Source organism: Trachurus japonicus, chromosome 8 (genome assembly GCF_045865225.1).
Source record: "Trachurus japonicus isolate A0001 chromosome 8, Traja_1.0".
NCBI classification, from domain to species: Eukaryota; Metazoa; Chordata; class Actinopteri; order Carangiformes; family Carangidae; genus Trachurus; species Trachurus japonicus.
Genome location: NC_140914.1, coordinates 27,973,397 through 27,997,872, shown reverse-complemented (window position 1 = coordinate 27,997,872; position 24,476 = coordinate 27,973,397). Strand labels below are relative to the sequence as shown.

At 42.9% G+C, this 24,476-nt stretch overlaps 1 protein-coding gene across 4 annotated transcripts in view; it reads right to left on the bottom strand.

The window, feature by feature from the left end:
• Positions 1-24,476, bottom strand: part of LOC146983484 (thyroid hormone receptor alpha) — a 128,736-nt gene that overhangs the window by 8,657 nt on the left and 95,603 nt on the right. For 2 of the 4 annotated variants that reach the window (XM_085785098.1, XM_085785100.1), the window contains 5 exons: positions 22,731-22,792; positions 19,165-19,286; positions 18,005-18,152; positions 11,602-11,807; positions 7,094-7,240 (listed from right to left, as the gene is read on the bottom strand). In XM_085785098.1, coding sequence (XP_085641224.1) covers positions 7,094-7,240; positions 11,602-11,807; positions 18,005-18,152; positions 19,165-19,286; positions 22,731-22,792 — 685 coding nt within the window. The remainder of the gene's footprint in view (positions 1-7,093; positions 7,241-11,601; positions 11,808-18,004; positions 18,153-19,164; positions 19,287-22,730; positions 22,793-24,476) is intronic. The other 2 variants (XM_085785099.1, XM_085785101.1) reach the window with 1 other exon arrangement.

Below are 24,476 nucleotides of genomic sequence, written 5' to 3'. Positions count from 1 at the left end.
GAGCGTCTCTCTTTTTCTTTTTTCTTTAGAATTTACCTGAGATGGGAGATGTGAATATCTGCTCACTATCTGATGCCGAGGCTGATTGTGGTTTGCTGTGAGAGATGATAGTTTATTTGTTTTCAGTTTTATTTGTTATGGTCGCGTGACGATGCGGCGCTGGCCCCTAATAAATCAATAAGTAAATAAATAAATATAGGATCATCTCAATGGCACAGTGTGTAGTGTCAACATCTGCTCTTGGGACATCCACGGCTGCTTTTTTGTCCCATGCAGTCCCTCCCTGGTTTCATCTGTGTTAATTCAGTCAGGTTGAGTTTCCATTACGCGTGCCGACAGCCTTTGATCTGTCATCAGTGTGACGGGACAATCGATATAGATATACTTGTATGTGCTGATTCAGATAGGGTTATTGTGATTATTATTATTATTATTAATTGCATTTAAATGTGCCTGGAACTGTGGAAACCTGCCTGTGAGGTCTTGGTGATGTGTGCGCACTGCGAGCTGGACAGTCAAAATACCAGTCCGCTGGCTGCGCTGCGCCTTGCGCTGAGATTAGACCAGGTTGGAGCTGGCGAGCTTTCGGCGCACTCTCCGCGCCGTCTATCGGCAACAAATTGTCACTGCGCCACGGTGAATCTGTCGACACCTCCCCCTGCTGCGCGACCACTCCCATCTCGGCGCACAGCAGTCTGCCAATTTACCAAATCCGCTGCGCACGTTGATGGACTGGAGGAAAATGCCACTGCGCCAGCTGCGCCAGCTGCGCCAGGGCTCGCCTCGCTGCGCCCCCCTGAGTTGCGCCAGGAAAATAGGGCCCATAGAAACAACAGCAACAGTTTCATTGGCTCAGATATCATTGGATGTCTGCTGCAGAAGGCACAAATGACTTCCTGTACTCTGTAAGTGGTGGTTTAATTTTCCACTTAGCTGTAACAACTCCGTAAGTGGAAGCTATCCTGTGTTGCACTGACAGCTTGTTGTGCTACGCCTCAGTTGACCAAGATAATGACAATAATGAAATCAGTGGAATTGGATTTATACTTAACTGTAGTAATGATTTCTCAAATACTGCAGATACTGATTGACAGGGCAGGAGAGTTAGTTTAATTATCTTTGTAATATGTAAACATAGTTATTAGCCACTAACAAATGGAAAAACTGATAAGGAGCTAAAATGAAAGAGCTGATAAAGAAAAAGCTCAGCTCATCCTCAACCCACAAAATGTGTTGTCCTTGAAGGTGAAGTATTGTCAAGTGTGACCTGCAGCACCCTATGTAACCACAAAGCTCCCACAATAAAAGATGGCAGTGCTCCATCAGCGGGAACACACGTGAGGACACACACACATTTGCTCGCGGATCCTTTTGCGTAGACAGCAGAGCAATATCAGTGAGTGGTGACTCATCACATCAACCGGTGAGAGTGAGGGTGAAAACTGACGGGGCAGGGGGTTGATGGTTATTTGGTGTAATAACAGCCACAGAGTAGAAGCTCACACTGATAAATGTCGAACAGAAGCTGTGCCCGCTTTTCTTTCCCACCCAGATCTCAGTGTTTGATATGATTCCTTAATAAAATACCTAAAATAATAAAATACCGGTAACCAAATGAAACTTCTGGCCCAAAACATACTTGGATCATCAGCCCAGGTCTGACCCATAGGCCAGGACTCGACTGTGCGACTGTGCGAGTTTATAATTTCCAGTGCGAATATAAAATCACATTCAGTCACATCAGTGAGACTCCGACAGAAACTGTAGTTACATGCACAGTTTTGCGTGCTGTTTAACGTGAGCAGTATTTTTTCTAGTTTTTTTGTTTGTTTGTTTGTCTTGGCACCCGATTCTGAATCTACTCTCTACCAATTCAAGTGCAGCATTGTAGCTACGTACAGAGCTTCTCTCATCTAACCAATGCAGTCCTTCCACCTGTGACGACCCCTGTCATGGCCGTCTGTGTGAGTGTGAAGTCTGGTGGGTGTGTCTAAGACCTGTGTTTCTCCGAGGTTGCCATGGAACCTGAGTGACTGATTGCCAACTGATGTGGAGCACCTGGGCCCGGTGCTCTGCAACTACTTAAGCCCTGCATCTGATGATCTCTTCCTCTTCCTTTGCTTCGATCCAGCAGCTCCACCAGCCAGCTCCTTCTTTTTGTTGTTTTATTTCACATTACAGCATTCACACACATTACGTTTCCACACGCATCCACATTCACACTACTGATATCACTGACTTACACATCTCACCTGTTTGTATTGTTTACTTCGCACATTTTTGTTAAATAAATTATCATTTTTTGCTCCGCCGTTTGCGTCCCTCCCTATCCTTTGTTGCAATCTCTGAGCCGGGTTGTAACAAATGGGGGCTCGTCCTTTGGCCTTAGTTGCACGTTAGTTTTATTGTGTTTTGGTTGCTCGTTGCGTTGGCGGTGATTTTTTGCCACGCATTTGGTTAGAATGCGCATTTTGGTAATTTGCTCGTCCGAGTTTCAGTGTCAGCTGCTCTTTTTGCAGCTGGTTGTTTGTGACACGTTGCCACTTGGTAAATCCGTGCGTAAAAGTTTGTAGTGCGCATTTGTTTGGATAGGGAGAAAGTGGACGCGATACACTTGGGCTGGTTTGTGAGTTTATTTGGTTTGTGTGAGTTAGTGCTCTTACCTTGCCTGGGAGAGTACAGTAGGATTGGGTCTGGAGCTGTTGAGGTGTTTGGCCGGGAGCAGGTGGTTTTGTCTGTGCGTATAAGTTTGGGACTGGAGCTTTTCCTTGTAGGCTAAGGCGGCGTGCTCCTTTGGGTGCGTTGCTGGGGGGATCTGTTAGTGTTGTGGCCACGCGGTTGAAGCTTTGCTTGGGAGCACATCCGTGGTGTTCAGAGGGTTGTCAGCCTGCTGGTCGCCTCTCTGACCCATCGGGCTGCAGTGCATAAATACCCACCGTAGGTGCTGCATGAAGACTAGGGGGGAGTTAGTAAGTTTTCTGTAGGCAGTTAGCGGGGAAACTCCGGTCCGGTGAGTTCACGTTGTTGCGCACTGATACTCCGCTTTGTTTCCCGTGCTTTTGGTTGTATTTCATGTGTTATGATGAATTCTGAGTGTCAGGCGTTTGTTGCCGCGCCGTCCGTGGAGGCGTTGGAGCGCTTCAATAGGGACCAGTTGTTGGCATTGGCTGAGTACTATTCTGTGACCGTTAAAGATAAACGTGTCAAGGAAACTGTGAAAATGGCGTTGAAAGTTAAGTTGGTGGAGTTGGGAATTTTCCCTAAGGAGCCAGAGGTTAAACAGGTCTCTGCGGCACTCCTTGCAGGCTCACAGGAGCTGACTTTTGAACAACAGAAAGAACTGCTTTTGCTTCAACTTGAACATGAAAAACGGAAACAGGAACTCGAACTGAAGAAACAAGTTGATGTGGAAATGATTCGCCAGCAGACAGAGAAAGCGAAGTTAGATTTGGAGGCGCATCGCCTGTCCCTCATAGAAAAGGGCCACAGAGCGGCTGGAGAGGTAGGTGGACAGTCGTCACAGGTGCGCAGTTTCGATCCGTTTAATCTGAAGTTGTTGCCACAGTTTAATGAGAAGGATCCAGATTCTTTCTTCGTCTTGTTTGAACGGGTCTCAGTGGCTCGGGGCTGGTCTGAGGCGGATCGTGCGCTCCTGCTTCAGTGCGTGCTCACGGGGAGAGCGCAGGAGGCCTATTCGGCTCTCAGTGATGGGGACTGCTTTGATTACGCAAAGATAAAATCTGCTGTGCTTAAAGCGTATGAATTGGTGCCTGAGGCGTACCGTCAAAAGTTTTGGTCCTGGGAGAAGCGACATGGACAGACGTACGTTGAGTTGGCCAGAGATTTGACGTCTCAGTTTAAGCGCTGGCTTGCTGCGTCGAATGTTTTCTCTTTTGACGAGTTGTGTGATTTAATGGTTCTTGAGCAGTTTAAGGATACTCGCCCCGATCGTGTTGCAACTTATATTTGTGAGAGACCTGTTTCCACTGCTGCCGCTGCTGCAGTTGCAGCGGATGAGTTCGTTTTGCTCCATAAAGTACATTTGAACGAGCGCTCTGGAGCGCACAGTGACTTCAGCTGGAGAGGCCGTCATTCTGATCCTGCTGCGGCTGATCAGGTGCTTTCGGGACGACCTTTGCCCAGGTTTGATTCCAGTCTGAAGGGTGATTCTGTCAAGGATAACATCTGTAACTATTGCAAGGAGATTGGTCATTGGAAGGATAGATGCCCACTGCTGCAAGCTAAAAGTAATGGGGTTATGGCTAAAGTGAGACCAGTCGTTGCTTCCGCACCTGTCAGGAACTGTGTTTCTGATTTACCTTTGTCTGTGGGTTGTGATCCTGATGTGTGGGCTACTTATCTGCCGTTTGTGAGAGAGGGGTTTGTGTCGCTGAAGGATGGTGGTAAAAGGGTTCCTTTGAAGATCCTTCGTGACACTGCAGCTTATGACTCCTACATCATTGATTCCTTGTTGCCATTTTCAGCATCCTCTGCCACTGGTGACGTTTCACTTAGCCGGGGCCTTGGGATGTCTGTTTTGCCTGTGCCGATGCACAAAGTTGTGCTAGAGTGCCAGTTGGTGCATGGTGAGGTGTCAGTTGGAGTTCGTTCAGCGTTGCCAATCGAGGGCGTTCATTTCATTCTTGGTAATGGCTTAGCTGGGAAGTGCATGTGGGCAGATCCACCGCCGTCACTTTTGTCAAGTCCACCTCTCTCTGAGGGCAAGGGCCCAGAGGGTTTTTTGGCCTGTGGGGTCACCGATTCAGTGTCAGTAGTTGGGGAGGATGAGGAGCATTCAGTGGTTCCATCTCTGTCCACATGTTCATCTTCTGTGTTGGTTGGTAAACTGTCGCAAGTGCAGCAGGCTGTATTGTTTTTCGAAGGTCTGCTTGGCTGTGTTGGGTTTCTTGCATTGGCTCTGTGTGTTCTCTGTGTTTTTTTCACACTTCAGATAGGCGCTTGTCAGGTCGGCTCAGGTGCCGTCTTTGTTCAGCCGGACCATGGAGGTGTACTGAGGCCAGTTGGGATTTTTCCAGATAAGTTTGTTCGCTCCCAGCAAAATTGTGTGGGGAAGAATAATTGTGGTCCGCTGGCATTTTTGCAGTGGCTTAGGTGTCCGAGTCAGGGTTGGGCACGCTGGTCATTGTTCTTGTGGTCCCTGTTTATGATCCAGATGTGTGTTGCATCTGGGACCAGCCAATGTATTTCCTAATGCCTTGACCTGTACTGTGTGTTCATATAATGTTTGTACTCTGTTCTTGCTTCGTCTCCTCTTCAGGCTTACTCTTAAACTGCTTCTCAGGTACCGGAGTTGCCGAGGATGTTTGTGGAGGGTGACAAGCAGGTCAGGTTACATTATTAGATTGTGGGCACAGTTGGCGTTTTCACATGATTTACAATTGTAAAATGATTATGGTAATCACATTTTGGATGCATTTCCTATAGTGTATTTTGTATAGTGTACTTTGTACATTTACTTTCTTTTCATTGTATTTTGAAATTTTGAGCTGTGGTTTGGGGTGTGTGAGTGGCCAGTGTCCCATTTGGGGCACTGACTTTATGGGGGGGGGTGTGACGACCCCTGTCATGGCCGTCTGTGTGAGTGTGAAGTCTGGTGGGTGTGTCTAAGACCTGTGTTTCTCCGAGGTTGCCATGGAACCTGAGTGACTGATTGCCAACTGATGTGGAGCACCTGGGCCCGGTGCTCTGCAACTACTTAAGCCCTGCATCTGATGATCTCTTCCTCTTCCTTTGCTTCGATCCAGCAGCTCCACCAGCCAGCTCCTTCTTTTTGTTGTTTTATTTCACATTACAGCATTCACACACATTACGTTTCCACACGCATCCACATTCACACTACTGATATCACTGACTTACACATCTCACCTGTTTGTATTGTTTACTTCGCACATTTTTGTTGAATAAATTATCATTTTTTGCTCCGCCGTTTGCGTCCCTCCCTATCCTTTGTTGCAATCTCTGAGCCGGGTTGTAACACACCAAAATTGCTGAATTTTCATTGTGCTACTACAAAATGTTGTGTGCTACTAAATTTTTCAGTATGGTAGCACGGTGCTACTTGGAAAAAAGCTTAGCGTCAAGCCCTGCCCTAGGCCTCCTCATCTGTGTGGACATCAGCGCTGGTCCTCATGTGGCAGTCATTCTGTATCTTTTTATTCTGTACCTTTTCCCTAGCCCCTTACCCTAACCTTAAAGATACAGTATAATATGTAGGAATTCCCCCCATCTAGCGGTGCGGTTGCATATCGGAACGTATTCTTGATGTTGCATTCACGTGAAATCGGGCAGACGTCAGACAGACAACAGACGCTGCATCTAACAGCGTCTATGTAAACAAGTCGTCTGCCAGCACGAGGCAAAACAATACAGGCATGACAATATGTTGTCATGGTGATGTCGTATTGTTTACCTGACCCACGTTTTACCGTCTTTCTCTCGTCGAGTAAAATGACATCCGGTTGGTTTGTCGACGGCCGTCTGCCTGACTGCACCTGAATGCAACACCAGTGCCTCCGTCCTTCCTCACACTACACAGTGGTGACAGTTTTAATAGGCGCTACCTGGAAAACTTTCTCCCCGAGCCGACAGCTCGGGTGACTTTCTGTGGTTACCTACGGTCACGCTGCCACTGAACGGAAAAGAAATGGCGATGCAACATGGCAGCCTCGGTTCGGTGCGTCGCCCACTTATGTATTTGTAACGACTTGTAACAACTCATTCTAAGGTACGAGAAAGCTTTCATTTGTATGCAGCTGTGATTCAACTTCAGTGAAATACGTATTTATGAAAGCAATATTTGATTTTTGCTAATAAAAAGCCAAATAAGTTACACACTGGGGCTTTAACCATTCAAAACAAATGCCTAACCTTAACCATTACTCTTAACCTAACTTAAACCTAATGATAATAACCTAGTTATTTTAAAGTCTTAACCCTCAAACAGCCCTTAGAGGGGTCTGAGAAAGTGAGGACCGGCCAAAATGTCCTCACTCTGATGGTTTAAAACTCAAACTGGACCTCACATGTATAGCTGTACAAGTACACACACACACACTCCACCCACTGAACCTACCTCTGAGAACATGGGCAATTTCTTGGCAAAGTCGACGACCCGTGTTATGGCGGGGGTCATGATCTTGGTGAACTCGCTGAAGGCCTCGAGGTCCACCTTGTCTCCGTCGGAGGTGGGAACCATGGGACCCTGGCCGATATCGTCGGGCTGGAAACAAGAAATCAGACTGGTGACGAAAAAACCCATTCCTTCTTTATGTGTCAAAAGAAAAATGCTAATACCTGAGGTTGACGAGTGAAGACAGATTTCTACCTGCTTTTACATTTTACAGGTTTTCCAGAAACAGCTGCTTCACTTACTGACAGAGAGCTGCGAGAAACCTGCCACAGCTGATGTTGCTGTGTTGACTAAGTGGAACAAAAACTGAAATTCTGAAGACACTGCTCTTTAATAGGTTTACACACTTGTAAAGAGCACAAAATATAGACTCAGGCCATGTGGAGTCTCATGTGTCTAGAGTGGAACCGATTGAAATACCACTAGTCTATAAAAGACAGTCCACACAGGACCAGAATATAATACAGAGTCAAATCCTTGCTTGTCTTGTAAGACTTGGAGGGACATGTAAAGACAGAATGCAGATGAATAAAATACATACAGAAGGTGAATATCAAAGTTAATGCAGGTGTATAACACTCTAAATAACAGGCTAAATAAGTCTGCAGTGCATTTTTAGCACGGCTTAATCTGCTTAGTCAAAAAGACCTGAACACAGTGGACAATAGTCTTAGGAGGTCAGAGTGTGATCACACACACATACACACACACACACACACACGTAGTGGATCACAAATTGAAAGGCATTTAGCATCCTCTCCCAATCAGAGCAACAGGGCTGAGGTAAGAGGTTATCTAATTATTTGTGAGAGTGCTGCCAACAGTGCACAGGTTTCCATTCATAGCCGCACAGCTGATCTCTATCCTGCTCCAATACAACAGGAAGCTGAGAGCCACAACCAACAGGAAACAGCTTCAGGCGACGCATTGACGGAGAGACTTTATTAATCACTAGAGGGAAGCTTCACCGACAGAACATCAGACACCACCAGTACAAAAACAGCTGTGAAATCTATAAAATGACACCATGACGGACCAGACTTTACACAACTGATCTGGCTGCAGCCATGCTGGAATACTGTAAATGAGCTGCGCTGAGTCGACAAGACAGACGGATAATTACTCAATATATCCCCTGAGAGAGTTTCCCTTGTCCCTCAGCTCATTAATGAGTTGTTCTTTTGAGTAGCACCTCCTCCTACCCAGCTACAGCTACAGCTACCGCCGCCACATTGCTGATTACTACGACAGTCACAGATGGATTCGTTTTGAAAGCCAAGAAAAACCCACGTGACTACATGTTTTTATGTTCCACTTCAATGGAGAGACTCTGTGGTTTAGTGACTCCTGGTTTTGTTTGTCGTTTAAAAGTCACTGCTGATGCTGCTGATGTTCGCTGGCAATTTGTAGGGAATTAAAAAAAAAAGGTTCCATGGGAATCTGCACTGATTTATCCATAAAAGTCCCTTTAAATGTTAATATGAAGAGGCTGCAGTGTCTGAACTGGCGGAACAAGATGCACGTTGTCTGCTGGACCTCCTCAGGAGACGCCGCACAGTTCTTCTTCTGATGTTGTTTTGGTTTACACCAAAGTCAAGATGTGTTGTGGTTATGTGGTATGATTACTATATTTTGCCAGGTCTGGGAACAGCCTGGGGCTTTGGCTGGAATCAGCCAGGCCTAGAGGGGATATTATACATTTTCTTTTACAGTTGAACGAGCCAGATTGATACTGATATCTGTTGTTGTAGTTTAGGTGAGATCGCTATTTATTCAGGGTTCACACACATTTGAAATTTCTAAATTCCATACTTTTTCCAGACCCTAATTTCCAAACTTCTTGGTAAAAAAAAAAAAATCTAATAATTTGTGACATTTGAGTAATTAGATGTGTATCATGTAAATACATTTTGCAATTAATCGTTTGTTTTCTGAATCTGTATGCTATTATGTCACCAAATAATTTCCAGGAGATTGCAGCTAGGTAGATACAAAACAATTAACCCAAATAACTTAAGATAAGACCAAACAGAGATATAGTAGGTATTAAGATAAATATACAGCATTTCCATTCTATATTTTCCTTTTTACTTTTTCAGACCTGGAAATGCATTAAATCAAATTGCATACTTTCCATACCTGTGTAGGAACCCTGATTATTGGCGTTATAGGAAAAATTACTATTTATATTTATTGTTAATGAATAGATGACAGTCATATTTAATACATTGTTGTTATACAGGTTAGGTTTCTATTCATATCCACTGGTTTTGAATGTATTGTGATATATCTGTGGCTCTAATGTGTGGTTTTATAATGTATAGTCAAGTTCTTGTGCCTGCCCAGGGAATACAGATGCAAATGAGCTGTCAGCTTACCCTGGTGCAGTTGACAGTTATATGTGATATCCCTGACAAATAAACATTAAACTAAACTAAACCAAACTAAACATTGCACTTGTATACTGTATATTGTTTGAAGAAAAAAAAAAATCCAGTAGCAAAAGCGCAGGGCCATGCACATCACAGTGTTTGTGATTATAACTGAATATGTTGAAATGTAGTGCACTAATGAATTAATTCATAGTTATTATAAGTGCTATATAACCTTCCAGATTTTGAAGTCTCATCTTGTTGCTCTTATTGCTGTGTCACATACACCCATATATGGAGGTCTTGCACTTTGGTGTTTGTTCACTGTAGAGCTTCCTCTTTTTTTTTTTTTCAAAAGACCTTCAAAAACCTGAATTTGACTGTAAAGCTGTCTTTGCCTTCATGTGTTGGTTGCCTGGAAACTGTCATCTGACCTTTGTCTCAAGGAAACCATCGGCGGCGTAGACACGTGTGTCTGCATGTGGCGCCGGTCACATGGGACAATACCTCCGAGTGAGTCGCTGATGAAAAGGAATCGCTGTCAAGACTGTTCCTTTTGAAAATGAAAAGAAGTCGCTCTCTTTCATGCCTTGATATTTGAAGTGGAAACAACTTTCAACACACTGGACATTTTGGAATAACGAGCTACATAAAAGAGCTGCAATCAATTAAAGAAAATCTCACTGACAGATTCAAGGAGTGTGATTAAGACTCAAGATGCCGGCTAATGAAAATGTGACATAATTAATCACTTCTCATGAATTAGTTAAAGGTCAGACCATGTGTATGAGTTTCCCATGCCAGTTTGCTTCCTATTATGTCAGTGTAGGTATGCAGATGTTACAGCAACTGGAACTGGCTATACAACAAGACTGCTGGAGACTGTACAAAATGAGGATATACTGGCAAAAATGTTACCTCAGTTGTAAAAAATATATGATATGAAATCCCAAATACTTGTCCAGTGATGTATCTTGGGAATATTGAGACAGTTGTAATGAAAGAAGATCTGTACTTGACTAAAGTATTACAGTACTCGCAGCAAATAAGAAAGCGGTCACAAGAAACTGAACATTCCAAAACAGAAACAGTAGTTGGAAATTGTCCAGGAAATCCTTGTTATGGAAAAACTGACATGCCTGTTGAGACTCAAAGAGAACGGATTTGAAAAAAAATGGAAAAATGGAACATTTATAAGAGACGTGATACCAACTGAACAAATGCTAAAGGGAACAGTGGACTGTCACTGAATAGTAGAACATCTACATATTGTTAGTGTTACTGTAACTTGTACCTTGTTTGCTGTATTGTTTTGCCGATATGCATGTGAAAACTCAATAAAAATGTAAGTTATAAAAAAAATACAGCAACTGGAGACATTGGCCTGATTTTTCTTTTTTTTGCAGCAAGGCTTTAAATCTATGACTGTTCTAATTAAGTCTATATTTGTTTACACTGCGTCAAAGTGACAGCATTAAAAACACACCAGGTTGGATATTAGCATGACTGTCTGCAAGTTATCTACAGTATTTGTCTTCAGAAACATCTTTTTTATGTGACGTCTATAAAGATATCTGGAGATAATGATATTCTTGATTCTAAAAACACATGGATGGTGTCTGTGACTTGTGAAAAGGAGGATGATTTTTGACACTCACAGCTACAAATATATATGGGTGTGAGGGTGATGAGTGTTATAAACTGTGTTGTATCAGCTCTGTGCTGCCGGTGAGACAGAGGGACAAATCAGCTGCCAGACCTCAATAAGTTACTCTTTTACTGTTTTGAGGTGTTTATGTCAGATCTCAGCTTCTGATCTTTCTGCTCCTGCTATTTAGTTAATTTGAACAACTCTGATGAAATGTTCAAGTCAAGTCAGTTGTATTTTATCACAAGTGATGCTACCAGAGATTAAAAAGGGGATTTTGAAACAGAATTTTATGTCAGAGGAACAACAGGGAACAACAGACCAGCATGATGTAAAACTCTGCAAACCGACAGGCCGCGCTGAAAATATTACTGTGTTGACTTTCTTGTGAAACCAGAAAGTTTGTTGTTAAAACTAAAAAAAAAGCTTACCATGAACTTCCGCTTCTGTTTCCAGCTGGAGCCCTGGGCGTTGGTGTGTCGGTGAGCCTCCGTCACCATCCGGATCAGCTCCCACTCGGCTGTGTCGGGCTCCGGCCTCAGCTGCAGCGTCCGCACCATCTCCTCTCGCTTCCTTCTCTCTCGATTCTCCTCGATCAGACGCCGCTTGGCCACGCGCTTCGACTCATCTAACACCACTGATGGGTGGGATAAGAGGAGGTGGACATTTCACTAAATTACTGTAAAGCACAGGTTTCACCGGTTGAACACAGCAACTCAAAATTGGTCACACTTGTGGCTAATGATGTGAGGGAACATATATAAGCCAGTTCAGGATGAAGTCTTGTAGCCTGACCCAGTACGGAGAAATGATGCTGTGGCTGAGTAATGCACTTCTCATTTGTATATTTTTGTACTTTATTTTTTACGTAGGCTTACTGTATATAATATAAGTGCTAATTGCATAGTAAGATTTCTGTTTGTTTTTGTACTTTACAAGTGCTACGTGTAAATGCACAGGATTTCTGTTTTTTGTATTTTTTTATGTACAATTGCTAAATGCACAGGTTTTTTGTTTTGCAACATGCATTTAGCCCACAGTGAACAATAAACATTTATTTCTACAGCTTCATGTCCTGAGCATTGTGTTTTCTATTTTTCTATGTTGTGTTTAGTGACTGCTCATTAGTGTTTTTCATTTTGATTGACTCAGGGTACGATTTGACAACATAGTTCAGTTTTGAGCACAGATTGAACTGTTTTGAGGTGAAAGTTTGGTTTTGCAAGGAGAGTCTGAGGTTTTGTGAATGTAGCTTGAAAATTGGGGTTTGTGTTCACAGTTTAGAGAAAAGGAGAGCAGCTTTCAAGAAATGTGTCTTAGCAATCGCGAAAAACTGTAATACAGGGATACTGTGTGGGAGTTCAATAATGAGACTCTTTGTTTTCTGTTTCTATTTTCTTTTTTATTTATTCATTTATCTCTGTTGGTGTTGACTTTAAGTGTTTCTTTTTTTGCTTTAGTTGTGTATCTGTCTTTGCTGTGTTCATGCTCCCCCGTGTTGTTCTGTCAACAGCGTTTAGCCGCTCTGTTAGGCTGCAGTTGCAAACATCAGCATGCTACCGTGCTCACAGCGACAATGCTAACATGCTGATAAGCTACAAAAGGTCTCTGTTCACTGAAACGCTTCAAGGGCTTTTCATTTGCAGGAAGTGTGGCGTTTGTGGGAACCAAAAAACACTGGTGCGATCGAGTAGAAATAAGAGACCTGCATCTAATACATGCAGAAGTTAGCTTCTGCTAATCAAAGGCCTTGGTCTCTAGATGAGCTAATGTTGTGGTTGTCCCCTGATAATTGCATTAGAGACCACTGGCAGCAAATCAGTTTGATAAAGCAGCAGTGAGTGTGAAAACTGCACTCAGTAGACCAATGGTGTAACTCTATCACTGAGTCAGTCAGGGAAACTGTAAGTGTAGCGCAGACATGTGACAGTTCCAAACCAAAAACAAACCTCAATCTCACCTCTCTGCCAACAACAAAAAGTCTCTTTCAGTGAATTTAGTTCCAATATGTCACAGATGAATGAGAAAGGTTACTAGATTTTTAATGTTCTCAGAACAGAAGCCGGGCGACCTCCAAAACTTTGTGTGAAATATCGAGCGAGTCACAATGTCAGATGAGCACTGAACGCCCGGAAGATACACTTGACAGTTTTGTATTTTTTATGTGAGAAAAGAAAGAGGGAAGTGTTGTACAAGAGCTGTGCAGCTGTGAACCTGAGAATGTGATGCTTACAACGGCGCTGAATCTATCTCCACACAAAATGTAAGAGAGGAGAAGGCTAGTTTTTGTTGCATCAAATCTGATGTTGGTCCTTGTTTACCTCATACATTGTCCATCCAGCAGAGCTTTGCGTCAAATTACAGCGCAGATATTTCAAGGACCACTGCAGTGAATTAAATTTAAGCGACATGATGTAAGTGCAGTGTGCTGCAATAAGTGAAGTCCAGATGTTCTGTATATTTTCATGAAAATATCCCGAGGAAAGGAAAGCGTTCCCTTTATCTCCAGGAGCAGATGTACTGCTAAATTAATATCAGTGCCAAAGTGAAAGGAGATGATGTTGGTGAGTATGTGTGCGCGTGCTCTGTTATTCATCTTTGTAACCAGCACGACCGTGAGGCAGTGCAGTAATCCCCTGTGTGTTCATCTGTGAATACACATGATACAGAAAAACGTGGCACCAATTTGTCCTGACTTAACGTAACTTCTGTTGCCAAGGCAACACCGTGATATTCCTCATCTAAAATCAGCCACAAGTGCTGAGAGTTTTTATACAGAGTAGAGCTCATGCTAGCTCATGCATGGCTTCTACTGTCACTCTGAAAACTTATTAGAAGATAGAGCAGAAATATTTTTATCCATGGTAACAGTGTGGCCATATAGAAAGTAATGTTGGTGGGTCGCTCTGTTCAGCAATTTAGTTCAAGGATGAAGCTTACTGATTTGACATTTTAACCATCACAAAAACGGCCTCACAGAAATGCTGATATGAAAATAAGGATGGAAAATGTTTAAAAAAAAGAAAAGAAAAAAGAAAAGAAAGAATGGTGGCACCAATTTGTTCTGACTTAACATAACTTAACGGACAATGTAGGCAGAGTAGCACTGAGCTAAATGCTAATGTCAGCCTGCTAATAGGGTTGCCACCCGTCCCTTAAAATACGGAATCGTTCCGTATTTTGAAATAAAATAGTGCGTCCCGTTTTGAATCAATACGGGACGGGCTTTGTCCCGTATTTCCGAATTGTCATGAATGCTGCACCACTTCGCACGTGTTCTGTAAAGATCCAGCATTTGTCAGAACTACAACAAAGCAGAGATCTCTCTGTAGGACACTTTCTATCCATCGCTCTTTCACCGTTATTGACGCTCTCTCTCTCTCACACACACACACACACAGAGCAAAGGGCGCATGCATGACATCAGTGCGCGGTAAAAGCGAACTCATACGGTCCGAACGCGGACCCCCCGCGCCCCCCTCCCTCGTCGGACAATCGGACCACCCGCCACAGTCTCCTTGCTTTATGTATCCATAGATGTAAACACGTCCTCGTGTTGTCTTTTTTTGTTGTTTTTTTTTTAAATCCACTCCGCTGCTGCTCTCTGCACCCGGACGCAGCACAGCAGCAGATCGTAAGTGAGGGTGATGTCCTGCACCCCCGGCTTAAAAAAAAAATCCTAGAGGAAACACTGCTCTGCTCCATGACTATACTAAATAAATGTGCCTATTCAAAATCACTGTGCTAATATTTCAGTGTGCACTCATCTGTCTATTTTCCAGGTTAAAGCAAACTGATGTGGCATAGTTTTTCCCCTCCAAAAAAAAAAGATTATTTAGAGCATTGGTTCCCAACCTTGGGTCCGGGCCCCCCTCAGGGGGGCGTCAGAGATGTCAGGGGGTCCACAGAGCTTTGTCTGTTCTGAGGTTGTGAGGTTATCAAAATTAGATTTGTGCATATTGATATTTTAAAATTCCAATAACACATCCAATTGGATAATCAAAATCATCAAAATCAATAGGAACAAAAACCTACATATAACCTACCTGCTTATAGGGACGTGATAAAAATTATGACACAACAAAGGAAAATTGACATAAAGACAAAATAAGGATGGCACAAAATAGAATAAAAAGGCTTGTCTTTGACAAAAGCAAGGGGGGGGGGGGGGCTTTGAGGAAAAAAGGTTGGGAACCACTGATTTAGAGGAATGTACACCAGAAAGAGTATCTGAAGAATTTAAATAAGAGAAGTGTTCAGAGGTGTTTTTTTTGTAAATGACTAATCGTCAACCAAAAATTAATCGTTAGATTAGTCAAAAAAATAATCGCTAGACTAATCGACTAATCGAAAAAATAGTCGATAGATTAATCGGGAGAAAAATAATCATTTGGGACAGCCCTATTTTATATTATTATTATTACATAAACAAAAGCAAACTAACTCAGTGGGTGCTGTTTATTCGTCTGACCTGCTGTTGCTGGTAGCCTATGCAGCTGGTCTTGAACTGGTCTGAACATTAGCACAGTGTTATTTCTGATCATTTTGTGCAGATGCATTTTTATTTGATTTGCATACGTTTCAAACCGTGGTAAATCACTGTTAATAATAGGCTTTATGCACAGCTCCACTACTTCCTGAACTTAAACCACCCAGTCCTCCCATTAACTCATTGAGTGCCGCGCTCCTTTCCAAAGTTTTAGTCAAGTGTACCGGCAAATTAGACCATATTTGACTTTTTATTTTAGAGCCATAGTGTATTCTATATTATTGCCACCAACACATACTGTAGCTCATTTGAAAGGTTTAACTTTATCCTTCAAATGGCCACAAACCGTTTGTTTCTACGTGCCTCCGTTCCTGAGAAAAGTCAAGCTAAACATGGCTGGGTTTCACCAAAATCCCTCCTTTTTTTCTAGAAAAGGAGATAGAGCGTCTTTTATGAAAGGTGCGCTGTTTGTGTCTGTCGCTCTTCAGACACTCGCATTTCTGGATCAAAGGGCTCGTATAAGATAAATATACACAACAATTGTTGTTCTATTCACAAAACCACCATCGGGGGCGGGGGGGGCGCCACTAAACAGCAATAACACAGACGCACCGTGCCGTGTCACAGCCTCTCGCCGCGGAACGTGAGGCTCTGCCGGCCACAGCGGCTCGCGAACACCGGTCCCGCCGGTGGTCGCGGTCCGTCTGTGGTACGGGTCGGTGGTGCCGGTCTGCTTTGGTCCAGAGACCATCAGATTTTACCGCGGGAGGACTTTGGGGAGGACACGGTGTTGCTCCAGATGAAGACCGGGCGGGACAGTCGGCTGAGAGCTTCCTGGTTCAGCTCCCAGCTGCTGCAGCCTCGCGGGTGAGAGCAGAGCAGCTGCGGCGCAGCTGCGCTGCATCCACATGCAGAACTCCGTTTGCAGAAGCTGAGTTATGATAAAAACTTCCAGATCATGAGCTGTCATGTGACTTTGATCGTCATCTATTTCAGTTCTCCTCGTCGTAGAGTCCCCAAATTTACATATAATGTGTATTAAAGTGTCTATTTTCATAATTTAAAAAAAAAGCAAAAAACGAAAAATTTAGTTTTTGGCACTCAACGCATGGGAACGAAAAACGAGAAATTACGTGGTTGGCACTCAATGAGTTAAGATGGCCAGCTCTCTGACTATTGAGGTCAGACACACCTGGATTAATCAGTTTGTCCAATAATACATACAGGAAATAAAGGAACTTGTTTAAATGTTCAGGAAGTAGTGGATCTGTGCATAAAGCCTATTAGGCTGTTGTGAGGAATCATTCCATGTGTAACATGTGACAGCCTCTTCACATAGGCTATAGGCATTAATATGTATTACTATTATATTTAAGTGGGATATTGCAACTTTATGTTTTGGATCAAACAAGTAGGCTAGCCCGTCCTGGCCTTAGCTACGTCAAGTGATAACCTCAATAAGGTGCACTGTACCTGCCCCCATTCCAGTTTAAAATATGTGTTAATACAAGAAATTGAACGTGTACAAAATACATAGGCCTACATGAAAAGTGATGCGTTTTGACCCGTGTCACCCCCCCCCGTCGACATTTGGTCGAGTGTCCCTTATTTTCACAACTCAAAGGTGGCAACCCTACCTGCTAACATGGTTATAGTATTGAGCTGTGCATTTGTCCACAATTTCCCTGTTCACATTAATGCATATTAACATGCTGATTGCTAACTGGCTCCCTTATTTATCTTCTGTGAGTCTGTCTACTTGTGGTGGTGGTGGTGCAGCTAAATGCTAATGCTAACAAGCATGCTCACATTGACACTAACATGCTCAGATTCAGATTCAGATTTTATCTCATGTCATTCTACATGTTCAAAACACAGAGAAGGAAAAGTGTTTCTCAGGACCAGTGAGATAAAAAAAGACAAAAGAAGACACTAAATAACCTAAGAATCTAAGAGCCAATATTAGGAACTAAAAAAGCTATAATAAATAAAAAACAATTAAAAGAAATTAATGGAAAAAACAAAACAAAACAAAACCAAAAAAAAAACACAATGCTGTTTTTTTGTGTTTCTTTGCATTTTCCATCCTTGTTTTCATATCAGCATTTCTGTGAGGCCGTTCTTGTGATGGTTAAAATGTCAAATCAATAAGATTCATCCTCTGTAACTAAAGTGCTGAACAGAGCGACCCACCAACATTGCTTTCTATATGGCCACACTGTTACCATGGATAAAAATATTTCTGCTCTATGCTTCTAATAAGTTTTCAGAGTGACAGTAGGAGCCTTAACCCCGTGCATTTCCATGCAAATCCTAGGGGTGATAAGAATACATGAATAACTCACGATCCATGGCCATGCCCACTGAGATGCACTTCTTGAAGCGGCACAGCTGGCACTGGTTGCGGGTGATCTTGTCAATGATGCAGCAGCCTTCATATTTACAGGAGTAAGCAGGATGGAGGTTTTTCTGGATGGTCCTGCGGAAAAAACCCTGGAAAGGAGAGGAAACAACACGGAGGAAAGGAAAAAGAAAGTGAAAAAAAAATACAAGTAGCAAAAGCGCAAGAACAACTGTGTGATTGAAGGGCATTGGTTAAAACAAGTGCATCAAATGAGTCAGGCTGGTCATTTCAAGGCAGGAGCTTGCTTACCAACATTGGATAAGTAATGAAGTGACATGACTAATTGCTTACTAAGTGTTTTTTAAATGATGCTTTTAAGCAGAGGGAGGCAGGTAAGAAAGGTTCTTTAAAGGAAACTGGTCATAATATCAGTACAATAAAAGAGTAACCCCTGGTAGAATGCAGAATTAATAAAGATTGATTACAACAAACCAACAAGACACTGTTATATTAAAGGGATAGTTCAACATTTTGGCAAATTCGCCCATTGCCATGATCCCTATAGTCTTAGGAGTAGGTTTGTTACCTTTAATTGTCGGTGCAAGCTATTTTTAGAACGGCGGAGCAGAGCCGCGAGCTGCTCAGAGCTACGCTACGGAGGCTAATGGGATTTCCTGGCTTTCCCTCATCAAACTCGTCAAATACACAATCCAACAACTCCAAAACGCTCTGGTGGACAAGTTGTGACCTGCACATTGACCACACTGCGCGATAATAACGGAATGTTATGAGACGGAGTTGTTTTTGAGGTAAATGCAAAGCTGCCCCCAACGGGAACGCGCATCAGTGGCTCCGTCTCGCAATGTTCCGTTATTCCGTTATCTTTTTGCTAAAAGATTACAGATGTGTGTCCCAGTGAAAAACTTGTTGATATGTCTTAAACTGGTACTGTTCTTGTAACAATGTCATGTTAGCGCAGATAAACACATAGTTTGATCCATGTTTTATGTTGCTCTTCTCCAGTTTTTGGTTTTGTAGATGATGAAATCCATCCAGACTCTTGATGTATTATGCACCTTTCTTGTTACAGTTTTTTAGACTATATCTATAACAACTGCTAGTGGTTGAGTGACGGAGAAGGTGCGAGGTGTTTTGTGATACCTTGCAACCCTCGCAGGTGATGCAGCGGTAGTGGTATCCAGTGGCCTTGTCCCCACACACCACACATGGCTCGTCCTTCTCCAGGTAGCTGGGGATATACCCTGGAACAGAGATGCTAAGAGCTATAGGAGAGGAGGAGGAGGTCGAAGAGGAAGAAAGGATGGAATGAGGAGAGGGGGCGACCAACGAGTGTGGTTGAGGAAGGGCCCAGGCAGATGGTGAGGAAGCAGGGGTGATGGAGGAGGGTTAGGATGAATGGAGAAAGATGAGGAGGGGGAGGAGAGGGAGGAGAGGGAGGAGAGGGAGGAGGGGGCTGAGTGTTATCACAGGGGCCTCAACGAAGCTCTTGTGTGTAGGGGCCCCAAGAGACTCTGATACAGGATGGAACATACAGTATATAAGACTGGCAGTCTTTTCTGCACGCGCAGCTTATGAGGTTTTACGCTCACATCCCCTGCTTGTGCTTTTCATTGGTTTAATTTCTCCTTGACAATGTGAACCTCCTCTGACTCTCTGTAAACTCTGACCTCTAAGCCGCATGTAGTTGCACAAGGACTGACAGTCATGTCTGCATGCTCGGACAGGGCTCCCCCCCTCCTTCTTTAAAGGGATAGTTCTACTTTTTGCCAAATTGGCCCATTGCCATAATCCCTATAGTCATAGCAGTAGGTTCGTTACCTTTAATTGTCATTGCAAGCCATTTTTAGAACGGCGGAGCAGAGCCGCAAGCTGCTCAGAGCTACGCTATGGAGGCTAAAGAGATTTTTTGTTTTCCCTCATCAAACTCATCAAATACACAATCCAACAACTCCAAAACGCTCTGGTGGACAAGTTGTGACTTGCACATTCACCACTCTATGAGATAATAACGTGACGTTACGAGACAGAGTTGTTTTCGAGGCAAGTGCAGAGACTGCTTGTCGAAAAACTGCCCCCGATGGAAACGTGCATCAGCGGTTTTGCATGAATTTACCTCTAAAACGACTCTGTCTCGTAACGTTCCGTTATTTTCTCATAGCGTGGTGAATGTGCAGGTTACCACTTGTCAACGAGAGCGTTTTGGAATTGTTGGATTGTGTATTTGATGAGTTTGATGAGGGAAACCAAGAAAACCCATTAGCGTAGCGTAGCTCTGAGCAGCTCACGGCTCTGCTCTGCCGTTCTAAAAATAGCTTGCACCGACAATTAAAGGTAACAAACCTACTGCTATGACTATAGCGATTATGGCAATGGGCCAATTTGCCAAAAATGTTGAACTATCCCTTTAAGCAGACATGCAGTTCATCTAAGCACCATCTCCAACTGTACACACACACATGGCCCAGTCCCCCATCACAGTTGTTTGTACTCTCTTACACACACACACACACACACACACACACACACATTGGAGATTTTTGGGAAGCAAAGCGAGAACTCCAGGGGAGGAGGATTTACTGAGTGGATCTTCTCATACAAAAAGTATCTGACTGCAGAGCAGAGCACAACATGTGAGAGCTGCTGCCTGCAAAACTTGATTAAATTTTTACTTTAAAATCTGGAGCTTTTTTTATCAAGCTGTTAAGGGTGGGACTTCAGACGTCAGTGGAAGCTAAAAATAAAAATGCACTTTTAACTTTCATTCCAATAAGCAAATGTAATAATACAGAACATTTATTCATTTGTTTTCTCATTGAAAAATACTGTGTAGCTTGTAATGATCTAGACGGGCGCAGAGTGAATTTAAAACACTGAAATTAAAACTAATCAAATAAAACTCACAGCACTACAGTATGTGTTTCATTTTGTTCTATGAATTTGTTGTTTCAATGAACTGGCAATTTTTGTTTAAAATGTTATACAGCTTTAAGTCCTTAATGACTGAACTCTGACATGAACTCATTCTAATAAATAACAAAATTAATAGAGTGTATTTCACTTTTTTATTTATCTAAATGTCCCTTTCTGTGATATACGTCTTCTAGAAGTAGCAGAATTTCTACTTTTTTAACTTTCAACCCATTTTCCTGATTACTTCCCTCCGGTTTACAGACCTGCTACTTGTGTGAACTGCTACTGGGGATCTCCAGTGATATTTAACCATAACTTATACCATGGTCTGGGTGAATCCTCGATTCTGATTGGCTGCGGGGTGTCCATTAAAAAGTGATAATGGACACCTATAAAGATGTTCCGGTAAAATAGCCTGATTACGTTCTAAATATTACTGCGCTGGCTCAAACGCTTGTTGGTAACCGCGGCAACGGACGGACACTCGGACCATAACAACTTTTTTTTTTAAGAAGTGCACTGGCCGTCTGAAATAATTCACCACTTTCCGTAGAACGCCGCTGGGCGTCGCCATGACACTCAATTCACCGACAAGTCGGTTTCGCACTTCTGTCTCACTTCAAGCAGAATGGAGCTAGCCTAGCAGTCTGTCTTAGAAGTGTTTTTATTATTATTACAAGTTCATAGAATGTCCTCCGGTACGGCATGTGCTGTTGTTGGATGCACAAACAACTCAAGGAAAGTTAAAGATTTTATGAATGGAGCCTGTAACGACCATAAAGCCAATCGCAAGAGTTGTGGATGTCCGGTTGCTACGTTAGCTGCTAGCTGTTGCTACGTAAACAACCGACTTCCGGGGTGGTGTGACGCAATGGATCATGGGAAAATAAAGTGGTGAATACTTTGTGTCACGTAACATTTGAGCCGTCACATCACCTCCCTTCACTGATCAACTATCAGGCTGTGGCAGAGTCACTGGCTGTAACGTTATGCTGCGGTCACAGCGGGTCCCTCTTTTTTTTTTATTTTTATCGCCGACGAGTGTTATTAAATAGTCCGCTCGGCTCAGCCGCTTAAAGACGTGTGATTTTAACGGTAAAAACAACATTTTAACGGTAAAAATAACATTAAATTATAAGTAATTGATTTAATATGTATTTATCTCGTAAGTGACCATGGTATAAGCGGGATAATGCCCTTCGAGGTGTCCGATTATCAGAGATTAATGGACTTCACGGGTTCACGCCTCCGCGTCGTCCATTAATTTCTGATAATGGACACCTCGTCGGGCATTATCCCTTACATAGTCATGAAAAAATGGACTAGATGCAGGTTAAATCCTGACAAATAACTATATTTTTCTCCATTCTTCAGGGTGTTCTTAGATATAATTCCCAGGATTTAAATAGGACAAAATAGTCTTTTTATTTGTCAAATTGTCCACAGTAACTGGTGTTACATATGCTTTTCCTCAGGGCTCTAATGCATCATTATGTGCTCTAAAGCTTTTCACCAGGCTTTAAAGCCACACTTGGCTTCCAGACGTGCTGGAAAATACAAATAAAGAGAGCTGTGTGTTTGTGTGATTCACACCAGTGTATCGTTTGAATAAAATCTGGTGCGTCTCTTAAAATAGGGCCAGTAGCTGACGGAGCGACAGGCTGCGCTGAACAAAGCCCAAACCTCCAGCACAACAAACAGCTGAACATCAGCAAAGGAAACCTGTTTTGGAATTTTTTTTGTTTGGAGTTGACAATCACCACAGAGAGGTGAGGACAGACAGGATGAATCCTTACCAGACATACTCTTCACTGAACACTGGCTGTTCTTCCTCTTTCTCTTCGGCACATCTGGCCATCTGGAGGGGGAGAAGAGGAGAGAGGGAGAGAGAGTGAGTGAGATTGAACCTTTAATCTACATGAGGTGTGAAAATCCCAACACATTTACCAAGAGTCCATGAAGACAAGATGAGGTTGCTCAGCCTCTGTGCTAACTGGCTGTAGGGATGGGTAGTGTTGTCATGTTTCCCAGATGTTGAGAGGGACCCAACTGCAGTCAATATGGCGGACACGGGCGGCGCCATACATCCAATCCATACCGGAAGTCCCAAGCGGAAGTTTGTTCTTCGTGCAGTCTGGTTCACACTCCAGGACAGAAGGTGGCGGTAATGCACCAAAAGTGTAGAAGAAGGAAGAAGTCCATAAAATCCACCATCTTTGGTGTAGACAGAGCGGTTCAACGAACGGTAAGAAAAATATTTTTTTAATTATCATTCCACGAGTGTGGTATTATCTTTAGGATGTAATTCGTGCTTTTTACAAATGCGATGCGTGGAATAACTGAGTGACACGTCTCGTGAAGGTTGTGTTTTCTTGTCCGAGCTATTAGCTTAGCTTAGCTTAGCTTAGCTCATACAGCAATTTTCATGTGTATGTGTGTTCAGAGGTAACAACGGTTAATTTGTTTACTTTGTGTTTTTGTTTTTAATAGATCTTTGAGGTCCTTCGAGTCATTGAGGAGGTCACGGGCGTGGGGGAACAGATAAAAAAAGGGGATATCCACCTCCTCGATTTTGTCTTTGATGTTATGCTCCCAGAGGTAAGAATGTCAATCGAGCTTGCATGGGAATTGTGAGGAAATTATTGGGTGTTCAATTTTATTCCTTTGGAAAGCATAAAAACAAAGAGAACACTCTTTACAGCATCATAAGGTTACTGTATGATTGGATCATGTTACTATTTTTCAGATTTTGATCAGAATCCTCGTGGAGGAAGGCCTCACCAGGCTGAAGGCTGAGGTTGTGTTGGCCAGTGGGAGCCTGTTTTAAGCCCCACCACTACCAGATACTGTGCCCCCAACAAAGCAGGATGGCCTGGCGACCCCTGTTTGTTCTGTTTGTTTGTTCTGTTTTGTAATAAAGGCATTGTTTACAAAAAATAACTCAAGTCAAGTTATTATTGCCAGTATGAAAGTGCAATATTGTGTTTTGTTTGATTCCAGAAAGATTAACAGAGGACTGAAAATGGGAAAATGTAATTATTGCATTCATTTGATAGCTAAACCTGATGATGAATACATTTGTAGACCCAGGAAATGCCTGCTCTGTTGCAGGAACACATGTCCAGGGCCATCATGTTGTCCATGATGCTCCTACTCATCCCTGAAGATCCCTGAAGGGTTAAAATATGATCAGCAGGATTGAAGTCCCTACTCCCCAGCAGACTGCAGCATAAAAGAACACACTTGCTATCACAGACTGATTGTACTACAGATGTCAAGAAATCTGAGCCTCCTTAAGACAGCACAGTTCCCCAAACTGGCCTTTATCTCCTCGGTCACATCTTACCTGACAGGAAGGATCATGATCAGTGCATAATGTCTGGTACCACCAATTATTTGTGTCTTCTATTTTTCTACCCCCCCAATAATTAAAATATTAATGTCAAAGTATGACTGTGTGGTGTGCATGTTGCAACTACTGACTAATCTGAAAGTGGTCAATTAATTTGATATTGTAAATTCTCATTTTATTAATCCTAGGT